This window comes from Indicator indicator, chromosome 11 (genome assembly GCF_027791375.1).
Source record: "Indicator indicator isolate 239-I01 chromosome 11, UM_Iind_1.1, whole genome shotgun sequence".
NCBI lineage: Eukaryota > Metazoa > Chordata > Aves > Piciformes > Indicatoridae > Indicator > Indicator indicator.
In genome coordinates, this window is record NC_072020.1 from 19,384,255 (window position 1) to 19,407,888 (window position 23,634).

At 42.8% G+C, this 23,634-nt stretch overlaps 1 protein-coding gene across 1 annotated transcript in view; it reads left to right on the forward strand.

Moving 5' to 3' along the window:
- The window catches only part of SDHAF3 (succinate dehydrogenase complex assembly factor 3), a 35,689-nt gene extending 12,706 nt beyond the window's left edge, over window positions 1-22,983 (forward strand). Inside the window, exon 3 of the mRNA XM_054385080.1 lies at window positions 22,603-22,983. Coding sequence (XP_054241055.1) covers window positions 22,603-22,809 — 207 coding nt within the window. The 3' untranslated portion in view covers window positions 22,810-22,983. The remainder of the gene's footprint in view (window positions 1-22,602) is intronic.
- The last annotated feature ends 651 nt before the right edge of the window (window positions 22,984-23,634 follow it).

Genomic DNA, 23,634 nt, shown 5'->3' on the forward strand with positions numbered 1-23,634 from the left:
ATTAGATTGATAGTGGTATTACCTTGGAATATTATTGAGTTAACGTTGACAGATATGGTAAGTGAATAAGATCGACACCAGTAGCTGGTGAAGGGTCTGAAGAGCAGGTCTTAGGAGGGAGAGCTGAGGGTTGTTTAATCTGGAGACAAGGAGGCTGAGGGGAGTCCTTCTGGCTCTCTACAACTCCCTGAAAGGAGGTTGGAGCCAGGTTGCAGTTGGTCTCTTCTCCATAGTAACGAGTGACAGGACAAGAGAGAGCGGCCTCAAGTTGCACCAAGGGAGGATTAGATTGGGTATTAGAAGAACCTTCTTAATTGAAAGGGTTCTCAAACCCTGAAGCAAGCTCTCGAGGGAGATGGTTGAATCCCCATCTCTGGAGGTGTTTCAAAGATGCAGAGATGTGGTGGTGAGGGTCATGGTTTAGCCCCAGACTTGCTTGAGTTAGAGAATGATTTGACTAGATGATCTTAAAAGTCTTTTCCAGCCAAAATGATTCTGTGGTTCTAAATCTTGTGGTAGGTGATGAGAATATTCACTTAAGAATAGGTAAGATTAATTACTTTGCTCCAGGTTACAAATGAGATAATGTAGAACATTCAACTAAGTAAACACTTGTTTTACATCATTTAAGTTAATTCTTCATTTAATTTTTGTTAAAAAATCATGACCCCTTAGATGTCTCGAGGTGAACAGAATCCTTCTGCAGAATTGAATGACATTTACTCACATCTAACAGATTGAATAAATTGCCTTTGAAATGCTTTGGCCACTTCTGACCCTGAAACCTTTTTTATAAGCTTCCAAATGAACTGAGACTGATTAGGGATCTGGGACCTAGTTTTGTATGCTCAGAAAAGTGATTTATATGTTTATTTATTTATCCCCGCCCCCCATTCCTGATTAAAAAAAGTAGGTAAAATTAAGGTGAAACTGTATCACTGTCTGGGGTACCTGGTCACATAAGGCTCAGTTTTTGAATCAATGTGGTGTTTGGTATGATGCAAACGATTGTCATTCATCAAATTTGTCTTCAGTTGCTTGTGTCACTTGCAGTATTGAGTTTGCTGAGGTGATTGTGAGATGATCTCATGCTGTTTCCCAGGACATAGTTGTCCTGATGCATCTTATTCTGCTTAGGAGTGGAAACACAGAAATTTTTACTTCTTAATTCTTTGGGCTTTAGCCTTTGACTTGCCTCTTGCCTCTTCTTGCCTCTTGCCTCTTCTTGCCTTGCCTCTCCTTGCCTCTTCTTCCCTCTTCTTCATTCTTCCTTCTTCTTCCCTCTTCCTCCTTTTTATTTTTAAGCTTCTCACACTCAAAAATACATCAAGATGTTAAAAAGAGAATTTGAAGTGCAAACAGCCAAGGAAAGGTGGGTTAGTGGAAGAGAAAGCTGTGGCCCAGTCAGACTGGGATGGAAATGGGAGGTGTGGGTTGCCCTTTGTACTGTCTCCCAGCAAATATATGGGTTGCATAAGCCTAAACTTGCTGCTAATCTCTTGTATTCTGCATTCAGTTTCAGAGAAGGACATTGTATTAGTGATCTTTTCTTTGTCTGACAAAGAAATACATTTTTGAGAGAGTGAAATATGGCTTGAAGGTTTTTGCCACTGAACGACTTTAATAAAAGTGGTGAAATAGGATTTAAGAGCAGTATTTCATTTTAACATTACCGGATACAGTGGAATTTGCTTTCAGTGATTTTATGGCTATCTGGATGAAAAACTTCTTGTTAGAAGTAAATTCCTACTGAGACTTAACATTATTAGCTCCCACTTAGGGTGTTCACTGGGTATTAATTTCTAAGAACCAAATTGGAGACAATTTCCTCTCTTTTCTTTGCTCTTTCTCAAAAGGCAGTACAGAATGTCTCACTTTTCTGAGAGTTTTGGATTTGTGGCTGATCAACTGAATAGAAGAACTTGTGGGATTTGGGTATGACTAGCCACAGGAAATCAGCCTGATGCTCTGACCTGGCCTTCCTGGTGGCCTCCTTTCCTCTAAGATTTGAAGTCTACCTGTGTAAGATGGCAATTTTGCCTTAGTTTGCCATGACTGGTTGAGTTTCCTGTGCAATTGTCCCTTTGACCAAAAAAATAAAGGTTGACCACATGGATCCCTGTAGCAGAGTATCACAGTGATAGCATCCTTTTCGTGTTATGGTAATACTTCCATCATAGAAATCATAGAATGGTTTGGGTTGGAAGGGACCTGCAGAGGTCATCTGGCCCAGCTACAGAGCAGTGAGAAGGGATACCCTCCATTAGATCGGGTTTCCCAGAGCCTTGCTGAGCCTCACCTTGGATATCTCCAAGAATGGGGCCTCAACTGTCTCCCTGGGTAACCTGTTGCAGTGTTCACTATCCCCATGGTAAAGAACTTGTTCCTAATGTCCAACCTAAATCTTGTCTTCTCTAATTTCAAGCCATTGTCCCATGTCCTATTACTCCAGGCCTTTGTAAACATTTCCTTTCCAGCCTTCTTGTAGGCTCCCTTCAGGTGTTCAAATTTAGGATTTAGAAGCAGTGTCTGCTGCTCTTCCATGGGAATCCAAGTGGTCTGGGAGATTTCTTGTGTGGAGAGACTTGGGATAACCTGGTGGATACCCACTGGCTTGTACATTGTGCACGGCCTACACTAGAAGGGACATTTTAATATGTCAAGGAGATGCTGAGGGAACTGGGATTGTTTGGTCTGGAGAAAAGGAGGCTGAGGGGAGACCTCACTGCTCTCTACAGCTCCCTGAAAGGAGGCTGGAGTGAGATAGGGGTCAGTCTCTTCTCCCTAGTATCAGGTTATAGGATGAAAGGAAATGGCCTGAAATATTTCCAGGGGAGGTTTAGGTTGGGTATAAGGGAAACTGTCTTCACTGAAGGAGTGGTCAGGCATTGGAACAGGCTGCCCAGGGTTCGTGACAGCCGGTGTGTGATTAGATCTCTAAATACCAAAGTAGGAGTGCTCAGAGACAGCAGAAATAGAAGCAGCAGTGGAGGTATTTTTACAGGATTGTCAGTTTAAAAGGTAATTCAGGTTTCCATCTAGTGGTAGTATCAAATTCTGTCCAAGCCATATGAGACAGAGCATATGCATAACTGTGCTGGATAACATACCCTGTAGTGCTTGTGTGTGTGCTGGAAAGCCTTTATCATGTATAAATTCTATACATAATAGCAGATCGCTCTTAGGGCTTCCAGTTTTTCTGAAGTCAGAGCTGTAGTGATCAGGAACCTTTTATTTCGGCAGCGTGCAGTCAGATCTCTGAGTTTTATCTTTGCTGCAAATTAGCCTGATTCTCTTTTTTCAGTGTTCCTTGACATCCATTTCCAAGTATACTCAGGACAGCGTACAGAAAGGAAACTGGTGTCTTAAAAATTGTACATGTGCAGGCTTGAGTCTTGTTAGATTTCTTGTTTCCACTTAAAAGGGAAAGAGGGGAAGGTGAGGATTCTGGTTGCTTTATCCTCATCTCGATGTTCAAGCACTGTAAATTTTTCATTTTTTAAATCTTTTGCAGGAGATTTTAGAGAACCTGAAGTATTTTACAGGAGATTTTGTAGAACTATACCAGCATAGGTTTTCAGATGAAGATAATAGGCAAGTAATTAGAAAATGAACCAAATCCTGGCCTGCAGGAAAAGCACTGGCCAGCAGGTTGGAGGAGGTGATTCCCCAGCTCTGCTCCACTCTTGTGAGACCCCACCTGGAATACTGTGTTCAGCTCTGGAGCCCTCAACACAAGGAGGCCACGAAGGTGATCAGAGGGCTGGAGCATCTCTGCTGTGAAGGCAGGCTGAGAGAGTTGGGGTTGTTTAGCCTGGAGAAGGGAAGGCTCCAGGGAGACCTTAGAGCAGCCTTCCAGTACCTAAAGGGGACTACAAGAAAGCTGGGGAGGGACTTTTTACAAGGGCTTGTAGTGACAGGATGAGGGGGAATGGCTTCAAACTGAAAAAAGCATAGATCTATATTAGACAGTGTGTGAGGGTGGTGAGGCACTGGAACATGTTGCCCAGAGAAGTTGTGGATGCCCCCTCCCTGGAAGTGTTGAAAGCCAGGCTGGACAGGGCCTTGAGCAAGCTGCTGTAGTAGGAGGTGTCCCTGCCCATGGCATGGGGGCTGGAACTAGATGGTCTTTAAGGTCCCTTCCAACCCAACCCATTCTATGAACTAATCCACAAATCCTTTGACCTCTGTTGTATTTTAAGACAACGCTGTGGGTCAATCCAGCAAACTGAACATGACTTGGAATTGCAGATTCCTGAGGATTTCTGCCTGTCTGTGTTTTCTCAACACCTTCCCTCTAGCATTTGTTTGGTACTTGTGCGAATATTGTCAGCTGGTAGTGTTTTGTAAGCATGGGAAGTTTTTTTTACTGTGTTGTCACTGCATTTCCACTATCAGCACTACAAACACTGCCAACTTTCCACAAGTGCTGTCAAGTACCATATTTTGTAATTACTGCAATAATATTCTGAGTGCTGTAATTGCACATTCTCTAATAGATGTGCTTTTCTAGCCTGTGTACACACAAAATTGATCTTTTTTTCCTGTGACTTAAAATGGATATTTTCTACATGTTAAAATGGAATCTGAAGAATTGTTCCAGAATTCTGTTTAGGTTTTTTTTTTTTTTCTTCTTTCAGCATAATGGGAGGTGTCCACTCAAGTAGCATTAAATAAATTGGATGACATTTAAAGCCCCACAGCCCCACATGTGTATCACATCTGAGTGTAGAGTTGTCATTAGGACACACTGATGGTGAATGAAGTTAAAGCCAGTTGGCAGCCAGTTACAAGTGGTGCTCTCCAGGGCTCAGTTTTGGTGCCAGTTCTCTTTAATATCTTTGCCAGTGATCCAGATGAGGGAACTGAGGGCATCCTCAGTAAGTTTGCAGGTGACAGCAAGTTGTGCAGGTGTGCTGATCTGCTTGAAAGTAAGAAGGCTCTACAGAGGGTCCTGGACAGGGTCAATCAATGGACCTAATTGTCTGAGGTTCATAAGGCCAAGTGTTGGGTCCTGCAGCTGGATCATAACAACCCCATGAATGCTCCAGGCTTGGAGCAGAGTGGATGGAAAGCTGCCTAGTAGAGAAAGACTTGGGGGTGTTGGTTGACAGCTGGCTGAGTATGAGCCAGGATGTGCCCAGGTGGCCAAGAAGGCCACCAGCATCCTGGCCTGGATCAGGAAGAGTGTGATTGTTCCCTTGTACTCGACACTGGTATGGCCCCACCTTGAGTATTGGCTTCAGTTTTGGGCCCCTCACTACAAGAAAGACATTGAGGTGCTGAAGTGGGCCCAGAGAAAGGCAGTGAAGCTGGTGAAGGGTCTGGAGAACAGGTCTGGTGAGGAGCAGCTGAGGGAACTGGAATTGTTTAGTCTGGAGAAGAGGAGGCTGAGGGGAGACCTCATTGTTCTCTACAACTCCTTGAAGGGAGGTTGCAGTGAGGTGGGTGTTCGTCTCCTCTCCCTAGTATCAGGTGATAGAATGAGAGGAAATGGCCTGAAATTGTGCCAGGGAAAGTTTAGGTTGGATATGAGGAAAAAATTCTTTCCTGACAGAGTGTTCAGGCATTGGAACAGGCTGCCCAGGGAGATGGTAGACTCACCACCCCTAGAGGTATTCAAGAGATGTGTGGACAAGGCACTTTGGGACATGGTTTAGAGGGCATGGTAGTCTTAGATCAGTGGTTGGACTCTGTGATTTTAGAGGTCTTTTCTAACCAAAACAATGCTATGATTGTATGATTCTCCTTCTCTTCTCTCCTCTCCTCTCTCCTCCTCTCCTTCTCTCTTCTCTCCTCTCTTCTCTCCTCCCCTTCTCTCCTCCTTCTCTCCTCTATTTTTCTGCCTAACCAAAGTCTGTTATGCCCACACTTGTAGTCTGGTAGCTGATTTTTGACTCTATAAATGAAAAGCATCCTTCCTAAGATTGCAGCTTTTGAAGTGTACACATGATGGCAGCAAGTGCTTAAACTGAGAAGGCTCATTTCCCTACTAGAAGCAAGTAGGATACTGGATGTTCTAATAGAAACTAGAGTTTTCACAGTTTCAATTCTTGTTCAGTCATTCATGGCCATGGTGGGCTTAGGTTGGGGGTTGGACACTATGATCTTAGAGGTCTTTTTCAACCAAAACAATTCTGTGATTCTATGATTTATTAAAGTACGTACTGAGATTTATTAACATACTGCTGCACATTTTGAGAAGTTTTTTTTAATTCAAGAACTTGACTGTGGTGTCCACATGGTTCAGCTGTATTATTTTCATAGTGTGCTTGCTGGTTTTGATTTGCATGGGGGTAGTTCACCACCCCAGTAACAAAACGCAGCAGCTATCCAGGTAGTTTTCACTGTTTAGCACAGCTACCCTTTGATAGCCCAGCAGGGAATCACAGAATTACAGAGTATCAGGGGTTTGAAGGAACCTCTAAAGATCAAGTCCAACCCCCTCCAAAGCTTTCCAGCCACTCTGCCCCGAGCCTGTAGTGCTGCAGGGGGTTGTTGTGACCGATATTCTGGTTCATGCTGAAATGACTTGTTCTCTTTGTGTACTTCATTTACAGTAGTTTAAATCTGATGTAATGCTTAGAATTAATTTTAAGGTGTACAGCAAATCACGATGTTCAGCTGGTTTCTGGGCCTCTTGAATTTTTAAACTCGGTTGATTGCAGCGAAGCACGCCAGCGAGCTTTTTAACATCCATTACACTGAGTCATTGGAAGAATTTATTTAAGAGATCCATGATGTGAAGAATTTTAATTAAATAACAAACGCATATTATGTCCTTAGTGGTTTAGAGATATGAGGTCTTGTATAGCTGTGGGGTTTTTTCTGCTGCTAATAGAAGAGAGAAAAGAAAATTTCAGAGGCAGCGCTAGAAGCGTTGTGCTGGTTCATGGGCAATTCAGTGCCATCACTGTAAATGAAAGGAGTTATGTTGTTAAGACAAAAATCACCAGCCAAGAAGCAAGTGAAAGACTTACTTTGTGAATAAGTGAACTTCGTTTCTTACCTTCCTTCCTTTCCCTTCCTTCCTTCCTTCCCCTTCCTTCCTTCCTTTCCTTCCCTTCCTTCCTTCCTTCCTTCCTTCCTTCCTTCCTTCCTTCCTTCCTTCCTTCCTTCCTTCCTTCCTTCCTTCCTTCCTTCCTTCCTTCCTTCCTTCCTTCCTTCCTTCCTTCCTGCCTTCCTTCCTTCCTTCCTTCCTGCCTTCCTGCCTTCCTTCCTGCCTTCCTTCCTTCCTGCCTTCCTTCCTTCCTGCCTTCCTTCCTTCCTTCCTTCCTTCCTGCCTTCCTTCCTTCCTGCCTTCCTTCCCGCCTTCCTTCCCTCCCTCCCTTCCTTCCTGCCTTCCCTTCCTGCCTTCCTTTCTTTCTTCCCCTCTTTCCTTTCTTGCCTTTCTTTCTTGCTTGCTTTCCTTCCTTGCCTTTCCTTTTAAATTTGAGTGATGGATCTGTTTTTTGCAAGAGTGCCTGCCTGCCAGCAGGTGCCACTCCTCAGCGGCAGAATGGTCTCCTAAAATTGACCAGATAGTTATGATAGACCTTTGTTTTTAGAAACATGGATGGCAGTTTGCCTGGGACTGTGTTTTTTTCCTTGATAAGCATAACTTATGCTATAAACAATTAAATATTTATCTTTAACGATGGAGCTGGTTAAAGTTTTGTTTCCAGATGATGCATTAAATCCCAGGGGTGGAAAAATAGCAGTACGTAAATATTCCTTTATTCCTTAAAGTTTTGTGTAGAGCAGTATTTTAGTTGAATAGAGGATGACCCAGAAACCTTCTAGCACTCAAGAAGCTTCATTATGGAAAGAGTTTGGATGGAGGAAGTTTGTCTGAATCAAGATTGCCTAAAAGTCATACTGGAGACTCTTCTCGGTGGTCCCCAGTGACAGGACAAGAGGTAATGGGCATAAACTTGAACATAGGAAGTTCCACCTAAACATGAGCAGAACTTTACTTTGAGAGTGGCAGAGCACTGAAGGAGACTGCCCAGAGAGGTGGTGGAGTCTCCATCTCTGGAGACATTCAAGGCCCACTTTGGGCCCTGATGTGCTTTAGGTGATCCTGCTCTGTCAGGGGGGTTGGACTGATGATTTTCAGAGGTCCCTTCCAACCCCTACCATTCTGTGCTTCTGTGGCTATGATGGCAATTAACAAGGCTTGGAAACTAGTATTGTGCTGTTTACAACATTATTGGTGTTCTTGTGTTGTTTTTAATGGGTTGTTTGTGCACTCACTTGCACAAATACACACTTCCAAGGCACAGCATCAAGTATTGCTGGAAATAAATTAAGCAGATGAATTTCCTTTGCAAATCAGTTCCATGGTACCCAAAAGCCTTAATTCCAGCTTTTCATGGCACTGCAATTTTCAGATCCATTAGCCAGATTGATACCTAAGAGTGCTCCACTTGAACTTCTTTTTGTAGTCCAGCAGAAAGCATGCAGCAGTGTGTAATGAATTTAATTGCAGTGTGAATGAGCACTTTGAATTTGTTTTTGTTTGTCTTTGTCTTTTTTTTTTTTTCTTGGTGGTCACCTTCAGCTGTTCAGTTCTGTTGTGTGAGACGAAGTTCTCATGACTCCTTGTACTATTTAGCATATCCCATTTGCTGACTGAAGCTTTTGGTACAGTGTTGCATCTACCACTGGCAAGTTAGCCAAGTTTCTTCCCAAAGATTTTCTCTTTTTTTCCCCCAAGAAATGGGACTTTTTTGTTTGTTTTCTTGTTTTCATTTGTGATTAGATTGCTTGTAGGCAGCATTTTTGAGGGAAGATAGCATCTTAAAGATATTTCAAGCATCCCTACCAACCCAAATGATTCTGTGATAACTGATTACATAGTCAGTTTGAAAACCCTTCTTTTCCCTCATCACATACAGTAGAACAAGGACTTGTTGCTTAGCACAGTGTAGACAGTGCAGCAGTCTGACATTTGGACTAATGGTAAAAGCATCTTTGTATTAGTGTGGAGAGAGCATCCAAGTGGATGCACCATTCCAACATCATTAAGTGGTACCACTTAACTCAGAGCAGAGGTGGTATATCTCAGGGGGGTTTGATACTCAACTAGAACTAAAAACTAAGGTGCTACAATTTCCATTCTTGCTATCTCCTCTCCAGGAGGGTGCTTCCACTGTAGCTAAACACCGTTGTACTCGGCTGTCAAAGCACCTGTGGGCTGGCAGCCAGGGCACAGAGCTAAGCCAGAATGACCAATCTTAACGTGGCACATCTGGGTTTCTGTCAGGTTGCTTTGATATTTTCCTGGCTCTGGTGCTTTCCTATTCTCATATAAGATGCTTTCTTTTAGATTAGTGAGGTAAATTAATGTCTGTTTCAGCTCAGCATGTATTTTACTTGGAATTGGACAGCTTGTGGTTGCACAGAAGAAAAGGGAGAGGTTCTAGGTGGGTGAGAATTTTTAGGAATAAGGAGGCAGTCAGGATTTTTGCTGTAAAAGTTTAAGGTTTTATTAACTGAGTGCTGATTTCCAAACAATGTATGTACAATGTATTTGACTGACTTGATTTCCATCCCCTTATTACTCCCTTACCCTGATTTCCCTGTCATTTGGTAATTGAAAGCAAGCTGCAAAACCTCCTGCAATAGCAAAACCACTACCCCCCAAAAAACCCATAACCCCATCCCCCTCCCCAAAAAAACAACCCAACCCAAAAAAAAAACAAAACACAAAATAGAACCAAACCAAACAAACAAAAAGCAAACAGAAAAGAAGGAGTAGAACAAGATTTAGGTGAGTCCATTTGGAAGTATTTGTTGTATAGAGATCAGAGGAGAACGTGTTCAGGCTTGAATTTGATATGTATTTGATCTCCCTATGAAGAGTACAGAATATTTAATGGAGTTTCTCAGAAGTGCTCTCAAATTAGCTGTCTCTACAGTACTCTATTGAATTTTGAAACTGTGAATCAGTCAATTTTCCTTTTTCCTTTTGTACTTAATCCTCCCCAATCTTCTGTGACAACCCAGCCCATACTTGCTGTATTGTGACAGATGCTATAAAAAATCCTTTTAAATGTCAGAGTCCTTGGATAAAGGGATAAATAGATAGTGACTTGCAGGTGATTATGGAATTTGGGGGGCGGGAGGGGTGTGTTTCAGATTTGGGGGCTCTGGTGTAGTCGCTAGAGATGGATGGCTCCTCTGTAGCAGCTGTTGAATGTACAAGCTGCCCAGGGAGGTGGTTGGGGCCCCATCCCTGGAGATATTCAGAGGGAGGCTCAAGAGGGCTCTGGGCAACCTGATCTAGTTGAGGATGTTCCTGCTTACTGCAGAGGGGTTGGATTGGATGACCCTTGGAGGTCCCTTCCAACCCAGACCATTCTATGATTCTATACTGATGACATTTGTTTTCTACAGCTAACTTCTATGGCTACTTCTGAAGTAGTTCAGTTACTGTATAAAAATCTGCAAGGTAAAAACCCTTGGCAAGATCCATAGATTTCTAAGCTTTAGATTTTTGTGACATTAAGAAACTGCTTTAAAAAATCAGCAGAGTTTTGGAATTGTATTTAGAATGGGAACTTTTAATTTCTCCGACTGTTTTTGTCTGCAGGGTTTTCTGTCTATGGTATTTTCTACCATATGATATATCACAATCTTTTAGGAAACTAAAACAGAATAAAGAAGTTGCTATTGTGATTTTGAGAGTAATAAAACTAAAGAGGAAGAAAATATTCAGATTTGTTCTAGTGCTTAGAAAATAAGAAGGCTTTTAAAACATTTTGTATGATTGATTTGATAGAGGTAATGTTTATGTCTTTACAAAATGTGTGTCTGGTGTAAAATTTGACTGTCACAGAATCACAGGATGTTCGGGGTTGGCAGGGGGTTGGAGATCTTCGAGTCTAACCCCCCTGCCAGAGCAGGACCATAGAATCTAGTGCAGGTCACACAGGAATGCATCCAGATGGGTCTTGAAAGTCTCCAGAGAAGGAGACTTCACAACTTCTCTGGGCAGCCTGTTCCCAGTGCTCTGTGACCCTTACAGTAAAGAAGTTCTTCCTCATGTTGAGGTGGTACTGCCTGTGCTGTAGTTTACATCCATTGCCCCTTGGGTTCTGCTGCTGCAGCAACAAGAACTTTAATGATTTGCACTGAGTCTACTACAGAGACTAATGAGTTAATCTTCTTTGCCTTTTATGAAGTACCATGAAGTAGATGTTAATTGTAGAAATAAGCCTTCTGTCCTCAGGGTGAGTTTATGAACATAAACCAGTATGTTGTTAATTGTCTTAAGGAAAATGTCAATGATATTAGTAGACATTTATTAGCAGAGAGATGCCCTCTTGCTACTCTTTCAAGGCAAGATAGAAGACACTGTAACCAAATGATTGTGGTCATATAAATTGAGTTATTTCTATAGAATAGAACTTTGAAGAGTACCAGCCTGAGTAGATTGACTGCAGGAGAGCTGGAGAGAGACTTTTTACAAAGATATGTAGTGATAGGATGAGGGGTGATGGCTTCAAACTGGAAGAAGTTTGATTGAGATTAGACATTAGAAAGAAAATCTTCACCACAATGGTGGTGAGGCACTGGAAGAAGTTGCCCAGAAAAGTTGTGGAGGCTGCAACCCTGGAAATGTTCAAAGGCAAGCTGGTCTGGTAGGATTTGTCCCTGCCCATGGCAAGGGGTTGGACCTGGACAATCTTTAAGGTCCCTTCCAACCCAAACTATTCTATGATTCTGTGAATGTCACACCATGTAGCACCCTTGTATAAGAACTCATCTGTGTTTCCCAGGGGCAGTATTTATTATTGAAGTCACACTGGTCCACCTGTACATGGTCTTTCTTTCATTGATGGTCAGTTTCCTGGGTGGCTTTCTGTGAAAAGCACACCTCAAAATGTTGTTTGTGCCATGTTGAAGAAGCAGGTTGATAAACTTCAGTGACTCCTTGTCTATTTGAAATGCCTTCACATGCACCCAGGTAGGGTTTCTGTCTCTCCCTTGTTACTAGAGGCACCATGGTAAAACTGGCCAAGAAAATCAGCCTTTGACTCAGTATTTTCTGTTGCTTAAATTTGCTGTGCTAGGTTAGCATCCAATATATCATACTGGAACAGGCAATGCACAATGTGCAGCCCAGGCGGCCAGCTGTGTCCTGGGATGCATCAAAAGCAGTGTGACCTGCAGGATGAGGGAGGTGATTCTCCCCCTCTACTCTGCTCTTGTGACACTCCACCTGGAGTACTGCATCCAGTTCTGGTGTCCCCAGAATAAGAGGGACATGGAGCTGCTGGAGTGGATCCAGAGGAGGCCATGAAGATGATCAGAAGGCAAGAGAACCTCCCCTGTGGGGACAGGCTGGGAGAGTTTGGGGCTGTTCATCCTGGAGAAGAAGAGGCAATGGGGAAACCTATGAACAGCCTTGCAGTACCTAAAGGAGGCCTACAAGAAAGCCAGGAAGGGACTTTTTACAAGGGCTTGTGGTGACAGGATGAGAGGGAATGAATTGAAGCTTGAGGAGGGCAGATTTAGACTGGAGATCAAGAAGTAATTCTTGACAGTGAGGGTAGAGAGACACTGGGACAAGTTGCCAAGAGAGGTCGTGGATGCTCTCTCCCTGGAGGTGTTCAAAGTCAGGTTGGACGAAGCCTTGAGCAACCTGGGCTAGTGGAATGTGTCTGCCCATGGCAGGGGGGTTGGAACTAGGTGATCTTTATGAATGTGTTCACTTAAAACTGGGCAAGTTTCTATCTGTTTGTCCGAAGCGATAGATCTGACTTTTACACTAATGACCTTCGATCTGCTTGTTAAATGTTGCCTGTGACTTTTAACCTAATTTACGCAAGCACATTTCTGTTCTACAGGTCCACTGAAGCAAAAAAATTCAGTGTACCCTCAGCAGAAACATTATTTGTGGTGTCAGGGAAATCAGTGCAAGATGCCTGCTATTGTCCTATGATGACAGGCTGAGGGAGCTGGGGTTCAGCCTGGAGATGAGAAGGCTCCAGGGAGACCTAATAGTGGCCTTCCAGTACCTGAAGGGGGCTGGAGAGGGAACTGTTTGCCAAGGCCTGGAATGACAGGGCAGGGGGCAATGGTTTGAAATTAGAGCAGATCAGATTTAGATTGGATGTTAGGAACAATTTCTGCACCACGAGGGCAGTGGAACACTGCAACAGGTTGCCTAGGGAGGTAGTTTTGAGGGCCCATCCCTGGAGACAGTCAAAGTCAGGCTTGACAAGGTTCTGAGCAACCTGATCTAGTTGCTTGCTGCAGGAGGCTTGGACTAGATTACCTTATGAAATCCCTTCTGACCTAAACCACTCTGATTCTGTGTTTGCATTTTTGTATTTAAGTTTTTCTTCATTACTGTATTTCTTTAAGGTTTTTGGCTCTATTGAGCATATGGGAATTTAATGGAAAGACAAGAATCCCAGGGTTCTTTTTGGACATATGTATAGACTTGAAAAACTTGATTTGGCATACATTTGGTAGACGAACCTGCATGGAAAGTCTTTCAAGTGTCATCATCTGGGATATGTAATCTTTTGCATCTTCTTAGTATCTAGCAGTTGGGAAACTAATGTGGTTGTCTTGGAAACTGGCTTTATTTTCCTTTGGCAAATCTGTAGATGAGAAATTATTGCCTTCCATCAAAATCTGGAAGTAATACTTCTGAAAGAAATAACTGCAATTTGAAGATGTTTTTCCTCTATTTAAAGGATTAATATGGTAGTTTGTAAGTGATGTGCTTTAATTAGAGTTGTGTATGTTCCTAAAAACAGTCTTTAGGGTTTGGATTTTTTAGGTAAAATTCCTGTACTTAAGTGTTGGTATTTGTCTGGGAATTATCTGCAGTGAAGCACTTTTGCCAAGATTTCCTAGTTTGATGTTTCAGTAGAAATATCCCAGTGTAACTGATGAATTGAGGAAGTCAAGTTCCTAAAAACAAATTGATATTATCACTTCCAGTCGTTTCCCTTGCCCTGCTTTAAATTAACAGCATGTGATAAAACCTTGATTAATCTGTGAGGTTGTAGCATAATATTTGCCAGACAAAATATCATCGGTAGATAAAAGTGCACAGGACAGCTTTTTTATTAGGCACATGCTGCCAGGCAGAGCACAGAGTATCAAAACAAGTCAGGAAATAACCATCTTGCAAATTGCTGAGAAATGATTATGGTTTGTATGAAAATACAAAATGATTTTCTTGGGAAAAGTTGAACTTTTTAGGTCTGTAACTTATTTGTCCAGTCACAGCCATGAGACTGGTATCAGACCCAGTGTAATTTCATCATCATTTTTACAGATGAAGGTGCAAACTGAACAATTCCCCATCTTTTCTTTGGAACTTCTTAACTGTATTAAATTCTAATGGGCTTTTAAATATATTTCTCTTCCCAAGTATTTTTGCCTCCAGTGTCAGTTAAAAGGACTCTCAAATACTGATATGGGCTGCAGAGAAGAGTATTTTTCTTTATTCTTTTGTTGTGGTTGGGTTTTTTTTTGGAGGTTTGCTTTAAATGATACAACCTGTCCAAGGGAAGAGAACCATGACAAGATCTTGTTGAGCCATTGGGAGCCATCTGCATGACCATCTCTTTCGTTCTGCCTCCCATCTCTTTCTCCTCCCCCATTTCTTCTGCTGCATCTACATTTGGGAACTCTCTTTTCAGAACTTATTTGGCCATTTTATTTTTTAAATGTTGTTTTTTCTTCAAGTATGTTATGATTTGTTTTTTCCTTTCTTCTTCCCCAGAATGAGCTCAAGCTTTTTATATTTAAGGGCTGAGATGAAGGTTATTAACATAAGTGGAGAGGATCTTAAAGACTATGGTTGTTATCAGATGATGCAAAAAGCTTTTAGTGACCTAGATTTTGGTCCTAATGTACAGTACTGATGTAAGTCTTGTGCATCCAGAAAGAATTAATTAATTACAGCTCGTTTTTCCACAAATGACAGTAAAGTCACTCTGATGAGAGTTGGGGCTGTTCAGCCTGGAGAAAAGAAGGCTCTGGGGAGACCCTATAGTGGCCTTGCAGTACCTGAAAGTGGCCTACAAGAAAGCCAGGAAGGGACTTTTTACAGGGGCTTGTAGTGATAGGAAAAGAGGGAATGGAATTTGAGGAGAGAAGATTAAGACTGGAGATTAGGAAGAAATTGTTGACTGTGAGGGTGGTGAGGCACTGGAACAGGTTGCCAAGGGAGATCATGGATGTTTCCTCCTTGGAGATGTTCAAAGCCAGGTTGGACGAGATCTTAAGCAATCTGCTGCAGTGGAAGGGGTCCCTGCCCTATGGCAGGGGGGCTTGGAACTGGATGATCTTCAAGGTCCCTTCCAAACTAAACCATTCTATGAGTCTCTGAGGTACTGTGATGCTGTTGTATTCCATTATGGAATTAATAGCATGTAGATAGGTTTACCTTGATGGGCAGGCCACAAAGGTCCCACTTTCACCTCAAATTACGATTTCACAAGTTTTAGATGGAAAAAGGACATGAAAATAACATGTTATCTAAGCCATAAAGAAAGCTGAGTTAGTCTTTGAGCTTTTTTCCCCCATATTCCTCTAAATAAATTTAATTTCTTCTAGTTTAACCATGTTAGTACACTGTGTTAAAAAAAAAAAAGTAGCTCATTTTATACCTTCCTGATCAAATAATAATTCGCCATGCTGATTACTAAGTATGACATAATTATATTCCCTGGTTCCATTTTAGCTGAGCAATTTTTCTTTCTCTCTTCTCAAACTCCAAATAAAGCCACCAGAAAAAACCTCTACAGTTGTGTAGAGTTAGAGTTTGTGCATCGTTGTGTTGTTTTGGTCACTACCCTGCAATGTGATCAATAAGCAAATATTTTAGCATCTTTCCTGCGTCTTCTGGGAGAACAGGATGTTGGTAAATTTCTCCTGGCTACAATTTCTTTGCCACTCTGTGTTTCAGGATGTTGCTGAGCCTCACTTCAGCAGTTACCCAAAGATAAAGCAAACTCCAGAGGAGAGATTATGGGTTCATTCAAGGAGAAATGGTATTTTGGTTGCCTTTCTGTAATTAAAATCCCACAAAAACAAGTGCTAAGGCTTCCTTTTTCCATAAGAAAGGAAGTTGACTGAAGCCTGTCACCTACAGCCAGAGAGACATAGTTGCTTCAGCAGTGATGAGCCCTGCATCTCTGAAGGCAGTGTATCCAGTCAAGTCATAAAGTCATTAGATGATGTTTAAGACAGAAGTTTGTCTCCCTGACACTCAGCACAAAGTCAACCTACATCTCTAGCTTCCTATGACGTGTAATATTTAGATGTAGACAATCCCCTCATGAGTGTCAAGGTGTCCTCTTGGTTTTCAACCCACCACATGGCCTCTGCAGATCTTTCCATCAAATAATGGACTGAAATACAAAATAGCTCATCCAAGCTGCTCTTCACACAACTTGATTGTGGAGCTGCTTAATTACAATTTGATATATTTGTTAGAAAAGGGAGGGTTGTTTTTCTCTTGGATTGTCTTTCATTGTGGGTAGGAGATGTATCCCATAGTAAGATGAGTTTTTTTCACACTGGCAGCCCAAAAAGCCAGCTGTGTCCTGGGCTGCATCAAAAGCAGTGTGGCCAGCAGGTCAAAGGAGGTGATTCTGCCCCTCTGCTCTGCTCTTGTGAAATCTCACCTGGAGTACTGTGTCCAGCTCTGGATCCCTCAACACGCAAGAAGGACATAGATCTGTTGGAGAGGGTCCAGAGGAGGGCTGTGAAGATCATCAGAAGGCTGGAATGCATCTCCTATGAGGATAGGCTGAGAGAGTTGGGTTTGTTCAGCCTGGAGAAGAGAAGGCTCCAGGGAGACCTTACAGCAGTCCTGCAGTATTTGAACAGTAGCTCTGGAGCAGCTGAAGAGGGACTTCAGACAAAGGCATGTAGTAACAGGGTGAGGGTGATGGCTTCAAACTGGAAGAAGATGGATTTGGCTTAGATGTGAGGATGGTGGGGCACTGGAACAGGTTGCCCAGAGAAGTTGTGGACGCCTCCTCCTTGGAAGCGTTTAAGACCAGGCTGGATGAGGTTTTGAGCACCCTGGTCTAGTGAGAGGTGTCCCCACTTATGGAAGGGGTTTGCAACTAGATGATCTTTAAGGTCCCTTCCAACTCAAGCCATTCTATGAGTTCTACACGTGGTCTTGTATGGTATTTGAGGAACCAATTTGGTCTCTGGCAAACCATGCCAGGGAGTTGGGCTTTTGGCTGTGTGGTTTTTGGTGTTTAATCCTTTCTCAAACTTTGCAAACAACACAGCTGACACCCTTTCTGCAATGCCTGGTATCTGAAAACCTCAAATGTCACCCATCCCTTTACCCTTTTGATCAGTTTGTGCATTCTGTGAATGCTGATGAGTCAGAGAGCAGAGGACAAAGATGTATCTGCTTCAGTTAGTGAATTTAAATAACCCTCCTCTGTGGTTACTGATTACAGCAAATACCTTCTGTGTTTCTGCAGAAATCTCTTGGAGGCTCAAGTTTTGAATTCTGTCAGAGGATTTCAGGAGAGCCTAATGGCTAGCTTCAGCTTACATGCTGCAGACAACAACAGGTTCTGTGGGCAGCACCAGCATCTCTAAGGAATGCATCAGAGCATTCAGGTGAGGCATCTGCCTCTCTGTGCTGGTGATACAGAGAGTTTTGGGGTGTCTCTGTGGTTGCATGTTACTGTTGGCAGTGCAGGGACCTGTCCAGTCTGCAGCTCATACTGTTACTCATCCCCACCTTCAAGGAGGGTACCTGGAAGAGTGTAGCTCTGAGGTTCCTCCATGCCTGGAGATAATCAAGTGCTGCAATGTGAGAGACGGGACGAGGCCTGATGCAAGCCAAGTGTCAATTTATTGTACAAAGCTTTTTCTTTTATATAGGCTAACATAATATCAGAAGGCAGCTTGTAATTGGTTAATAGTATGTCTAAACTACAGTTGTAAATTCATGATTGGCTACAGAGAGAAAGTATCACACGAACGCATGTATTTTTCAGAAGGCTTAAGCAAACGTCAAGCAAGAGATAAAGGGATTCCATAATTCTGTCCTAAGTTTTGCTTTGTTCTTGTTATCAGGTCACCATGTAACCCCACAGGTCACAGTGGTCTCTGGGGAGCCAATCTGTCTGTGTTTTCCTTTCTAGCTGCACTCTGTTCCCAGGGTTTGCCACCCATCAGGGTTAAAGCATCTCCTTCTATCAGTAACACACTGTCTGGAGTTATGGTCCCTAAATCAATTCCTTCAGTCAAGGTGAGGCTCGACAAGGCTCTGGGCAACCTGATCTAGTTGAGGGTGCCCATGTTTACTGCAGAAGGGGTTGGACTAGATGACCTTTGGAGGTCCCTTCCAACCCAGACCATTCTGTCATGTGGATGGCTACCATGCTAGGATTGAATACTGAATCAGCCATTTTTTCATAGACTCATAGAATGATTAAGGGTGGAAAGGACCTCTAAGATCATCAAGTCCAACCTTCTACCCAGCACCTTCATCTTTTGGTGGTAAATGGTCAGGAGAGGTTACCTTGACTTGGACTTCTGCTCCTCATTGTTTCTGGTGGCTGTCATATCCAAGGTGCAAAGGTTTTTAGCACTCAGCCAGTGGTTTGGCTTTTGTTTTTCATGTAGAAAAAGTAGGGAGTGTGCAGCAGGTGCAGGCAGAGAATCACTGCAGTAAGAGCTACTTAACCAACCAACCTAAAAAGCCCATAGAGGTGGAGAAGTTGTCCTTGGCTATCTGCCACACTCACCCATCTGTGCACCTCTGCTGTCCTTGGCTGTATGAGGGTGCAGGCTTGTCTTCCATTTTGTGTCTCCTGTCTCTCACCCTCCTCTGGACCTGCTCCATCAGGTCCATGTCCATCCTGTGTTGAGGGCTCCAGAGCTGGATACTTTGTTGATTCTTCTGCTGCTGCCACAGGCAGAGAAAATGAGATACGCCATGTGGTTGATCTTTTTCCAGCTCTTTTGTGAAAGTGGAAATTGTTTTCTTTGGTGCATCACTGACTTTCGGTAAAATGAGCTGAAAGTTCCATTTTCTGTCAGGGGCCAGCCAAAACCCAGCAGGTTTTCAGGGTCCAATTTTGAATTCTTGCTCACATCACAAATTGATGTGAAACCACAATTCTTGAGGCTTTCTGGCACGTACAAAAGATTTGTTCAGCTAGACCATGAGTGAGGAAAAAGCCAAGGGTAACATGGTCAGATGAGAGCAGGTTGGAAACTCTTCAGAGCAGAACACCTGGTCTCAAGGAATGAGGAAATTCAGTCTGTTGATGTGTGACTGGATACAGGGCATCCATGAAAGTGGGCGTCATGGTTTTGTGGAGGACCACTTCCAAGATCTGGATTCTTTAACACTGATGCTTTGTGAGATGTGAAGCTTTGAGGTTACATTAAAAAATAAAGCAATTGCAGACTCTTGAGCAGTAATTAATTAGATGGTTTTGGAAAAGATGATCTTCTGATCAACCAAGTTTGTAAAATTGTAGCCAATCATTCAATGGACTCAGTTGTTTCTAGGTTCCATAGCGTATGGCTGCACCTGGCCCCTCCCAGGTGGTTAATCATTGCTAGAGTGGCAAGCAGGACCAGGGAAATGATTGTCCCCCTGCACTCAGCACTGGTGAGGCCACACCTTGAGTACTGTGTTCAGTTTTGGGCCCCTCACTACAAGAAAGACATTGAGGTGCTGGAATGGATCCAGAGAAGGACAGTGACGCTGGTGAAATATCTGGAGAACAGGTCTGGTGTGGAGCAGCTGAGGGAACTGAGGTTGTTCAGTTTGGAGAAGGAGACTCTGAGGGAAGATCTCACTGCTCTCTACAACTCCCTTAAAGGAGGTTGGAGCCAGGTGAATGTTGGTCTCTTCTTCGTAGTATCAGGTGATAGAATGAGAGGAAATGGCCTGAAATTGTTCCAGGGGAGATTTAGGTTGGATATGAGGAAAAATTTCTTTCCTGACAGAGTATTCAGGCTTTGGAACAGGCTGCCCAGGGAGGTGGTGGAGTCATTGTCCCTAGAGGTGTCCAAGAAACGTGTGCACTTGGGCACATGGTATAGAAATTTCTCCTAATGTGGGATTATTACACTGTCACTGTTCTTGAATGTGTATGTAATGTAAAAAGGGGAGAGGTGGTGTGGGGAAGGATTATGAAACAGTTGTGATTTTTCTTGTTTTTAAATAGGTAACTTGATCACAGTGTTCTACCACTTCTGATCTTTCCATTATGAAAGGAAGTAAGGAATCAGTTCAGAGCCTTACACTAATAAAAAATTCATTTTGTTTACCCTGGTTCGTTTGTCTCTATTTTCTTTAACTAGGCATGAATTAAGCATTGCAGTGGAATTGGTTAGATCCTGCTAACCTGGTTTGGGTTGGAAGGGACCTTGAAAAATCATCTAGTTCCAAGTCCCCTGCCATGGGCAGGGACACCTTCCGCTAGACCAGATTGCTCAAGGCTTCATCCAACCTGGGTTTGAACACCTCCAGGGAAGGGGAATCCACAGCCTCCCTGGGTAACCTGTCCCAGTGTTTCACTACCTCCGCTGTAAAGAATTTCTTCGTAATCTCCAGTCTAAATCTGCCCTCCTCAAGCTTCAGTCCATTCCCTCTCATCCTATCACTACAAGCCCTTGTAAAAGTCCCTTCCTGGCTTTCTTGTAGGCCCCCTTCAGGGGGATACATTACTAAAGTCAGAGAGAATCCTATATATTTTTTCCAGTTAAAAAATCAACTTTTGAAATTAATGTCTTAATTGTCTAGCTTGTTTTTAAGCTCCTCTTGAGAAAACCAAAAAGTTCAGGCTCCCTTCCAACTCAGTGTTTAAATGTGTCTTTAAGTAGGTCCACTGATTTCAGCAAGTAGAGATGCCATCAGGATTTTGACAAATGTACTAGCTACAGCTTCTTGGAGAGCAGCTGGTGGTGGGCAAAGAGAGCTGAGGAGCACAGAGTTTACATGCTGTTAGGCTTTGAACACAGCACTAGCTGGATTAAACCTGCAGAACTGCTGCTCTTGCAAAAGCACTGAGTGTTTTAGTGGATAAGAATAATGGTTAAAGATTGCTCCAAAGTGGTGAGAAAGACATTTTCCAATTATACCTCCAGTACTTGGTGTGGCCTGTTGGCCACTTCCATTTCTGCCCTTCAGAAAGTTTTGCTTTTATGATGCTGATCAGGCTGGTATTGATGTGGCGCACACTGACTCTTTTGCCTATCCGTGGATATAAATGCTGGTGTTTAACTGGGGGCCAAATGCTTTCTGTTACAACAGGACAAAAAGTGAGTCTGGACAGACTGTTTATGTTCAGAACAGTAGGGAAAGAGAGGGGCCATCCTTTTCTCCTCTTCCTCTAGGGAATGAACACACAATATGTGTTTAAAGGTCATTTAGATGTGGTGCTTGGGGATGTGGTTTAGGGGTGAGCTTTGTAGAGTAGGGTTATTGGTTGGACTTGATGACCCCAAAGGTCTTTTTCAACCTGAATGTTTCTGCGATTCTGTGATATGGAGATATCTGTCCTTGAAGTTCCTTCTTATTCTCCTCTCACTTTTCATTTTACTAATTTCTTCCCAGACTGGCAGAATGACAGAAGTCTCTGAGATGCTGAATTCCTCCTACCTTTGGAGCATTCCAAGACTGGATTACAGATTCCTTTACCAGTTTCCAGAAATGCAGAGGACATTAGTGTAATGATGCTTTTTCTAATACATTTCTGCAGGAATAATAGTTTTCCAGCTGTATCAGTTTCCAAAGTGTTCCCTATTGATATCTTGCTAGATGGAAACCATGTGTTTGAAGAGTTACATCTGCACATATTTGAGCTCTAATTAAATTTTGGGTTGTTTTCAGCAGTAATATTGATGTGACAGAATGCCTCTGTAAATGATATGCACCTTAGCTACGGAAAATTGACCAGAGATCCCAGAAATGGCTTCGTCTCTTAATTCTTACAACAAGTGTATATTTTTCTTTTTTGGTCGTTTAGTGTTGATTAACAGACTGTTGTAGGAGATTTAAGAATATTATTGCATCCACTTCTGGGCTGCCCAGTTCAAGAGGGACAGGGATCTACTTGAAGGAGTCCAGTGGAAGGCTACAAGGATGATTAAGGGACTGGAGCACTGCCTTGTGAGGAAAGTCTGAGAGGCCTGGGGCTGTTAAGTCTGGAGAGGAGAAGACTGAGAGGGGATCTAATAATTGTCTATAAATATCTAAGGGCTGGGTGTCAGGAAGGAAGGGACAGCCTCTGCTCACTTGTGCCCTGTGATAGGACAAGGGGCAATGGATGTAAACTGCAGCACAGGAAGTTCCACCTCAACATGAGGAAGAACTTCTTTACTGCACGGGTCACAGAGCACTGGAAGAGGCTTCCCAGAGAGGCTGTGGAGTCTCCTTCTCTGGAGACTTTCAAGCCCTGTCTGGATGCGTTCCTGTGTGCCCTGCACTAGATTCTGTGGTCCTGCTCTGGCAGGTGCCTTCCTAGAGGTCCCTTCCAACCCCTAAAATCCTGAGATCCTGTAATATGTTGTGGTAAAATGGGATTAAAAGTCGACCTGAATCCTGCCTTTGTCATTTTTGTAACCTTTGTATTTCTTCTTTGTTAGAACTATGCAGCACTGATCCAGCAACAAATTAATGAAGACAAAGAACACTTGAGAGAAAAGACTGTGTATGGAATCCAGCTCACAGAAGAAAAACTGAATGACTTCCGTGATGAACAGATTGGGCAGCTGAAGGAACTGATGGACGAGGCTACCAAACCTAAGAGGAAAATCACCATTTCTAAAGACACAAAACCGAAGAGGTTTTAAGAATGGTTTTAGTGCCTACAGAAGCATTTTGAAACTTCCTTTTCCCAGTTGGACTTGAATGTGTTTTGTGTGGAATAATAGGAACAACTGATCCCATGACTTGCCTGAAACACATCTCTGGCTATTTGGCTTTCTGTGCAAGAATAAATGTTAAAATGGAATAATCACAACAATTTAGTTATTTAGTAGAATTGGTTTTTTTTCCTCCTAATGGAAAGTGGCTTAAAGAATTGAGTAAAAGTAAATTAACAACTTTAACATAGAAAGTTTTGGGTTGGTTTTTTTTTTTATGTTGACACTCATAGTGCAAAAGATCTTTCTATTACCATATTACCCTCTGCCTTAATGGAACAGATGCATTTAGCATTTGGTTCCTCTTTGGATTCAGTAGACAAAGTCCTAGAGTGGATTGGTTTGGATGGAAAGAAATGAGGAACATTAGGAAAATGTACTGTTATTGAAAAGGAAAGTTGATTTTCATCTTGAGCTTCATTGTGAAACAGAAGATGTAGTTCATTATTAACTCTGAAGGAGCTACTGGCTTATGAAGAGAATACTACATTTGTTTCAAAGGTAAACTCAGATTATTGTTGTCCCTCTGCACTCAGCACTGGTGAGGCCATACCTTGAGTATTGGGTTCAGTTTTGAGGCCTTCACTGCAAGAAAGAGCTTGAGGGGCTGAAACAGGTCCAGAGAAGGGCTACAAAACTGGTGGAGTGTCTGGAGAACAGGTCTGGTGAGTAGCACCTGAGGGAGCTGGGGTGGTTCAGTCTGGAAAAGAGGAGGCTGAGGGGAGACCTTCATGCCTTCTACAACTACCTGAA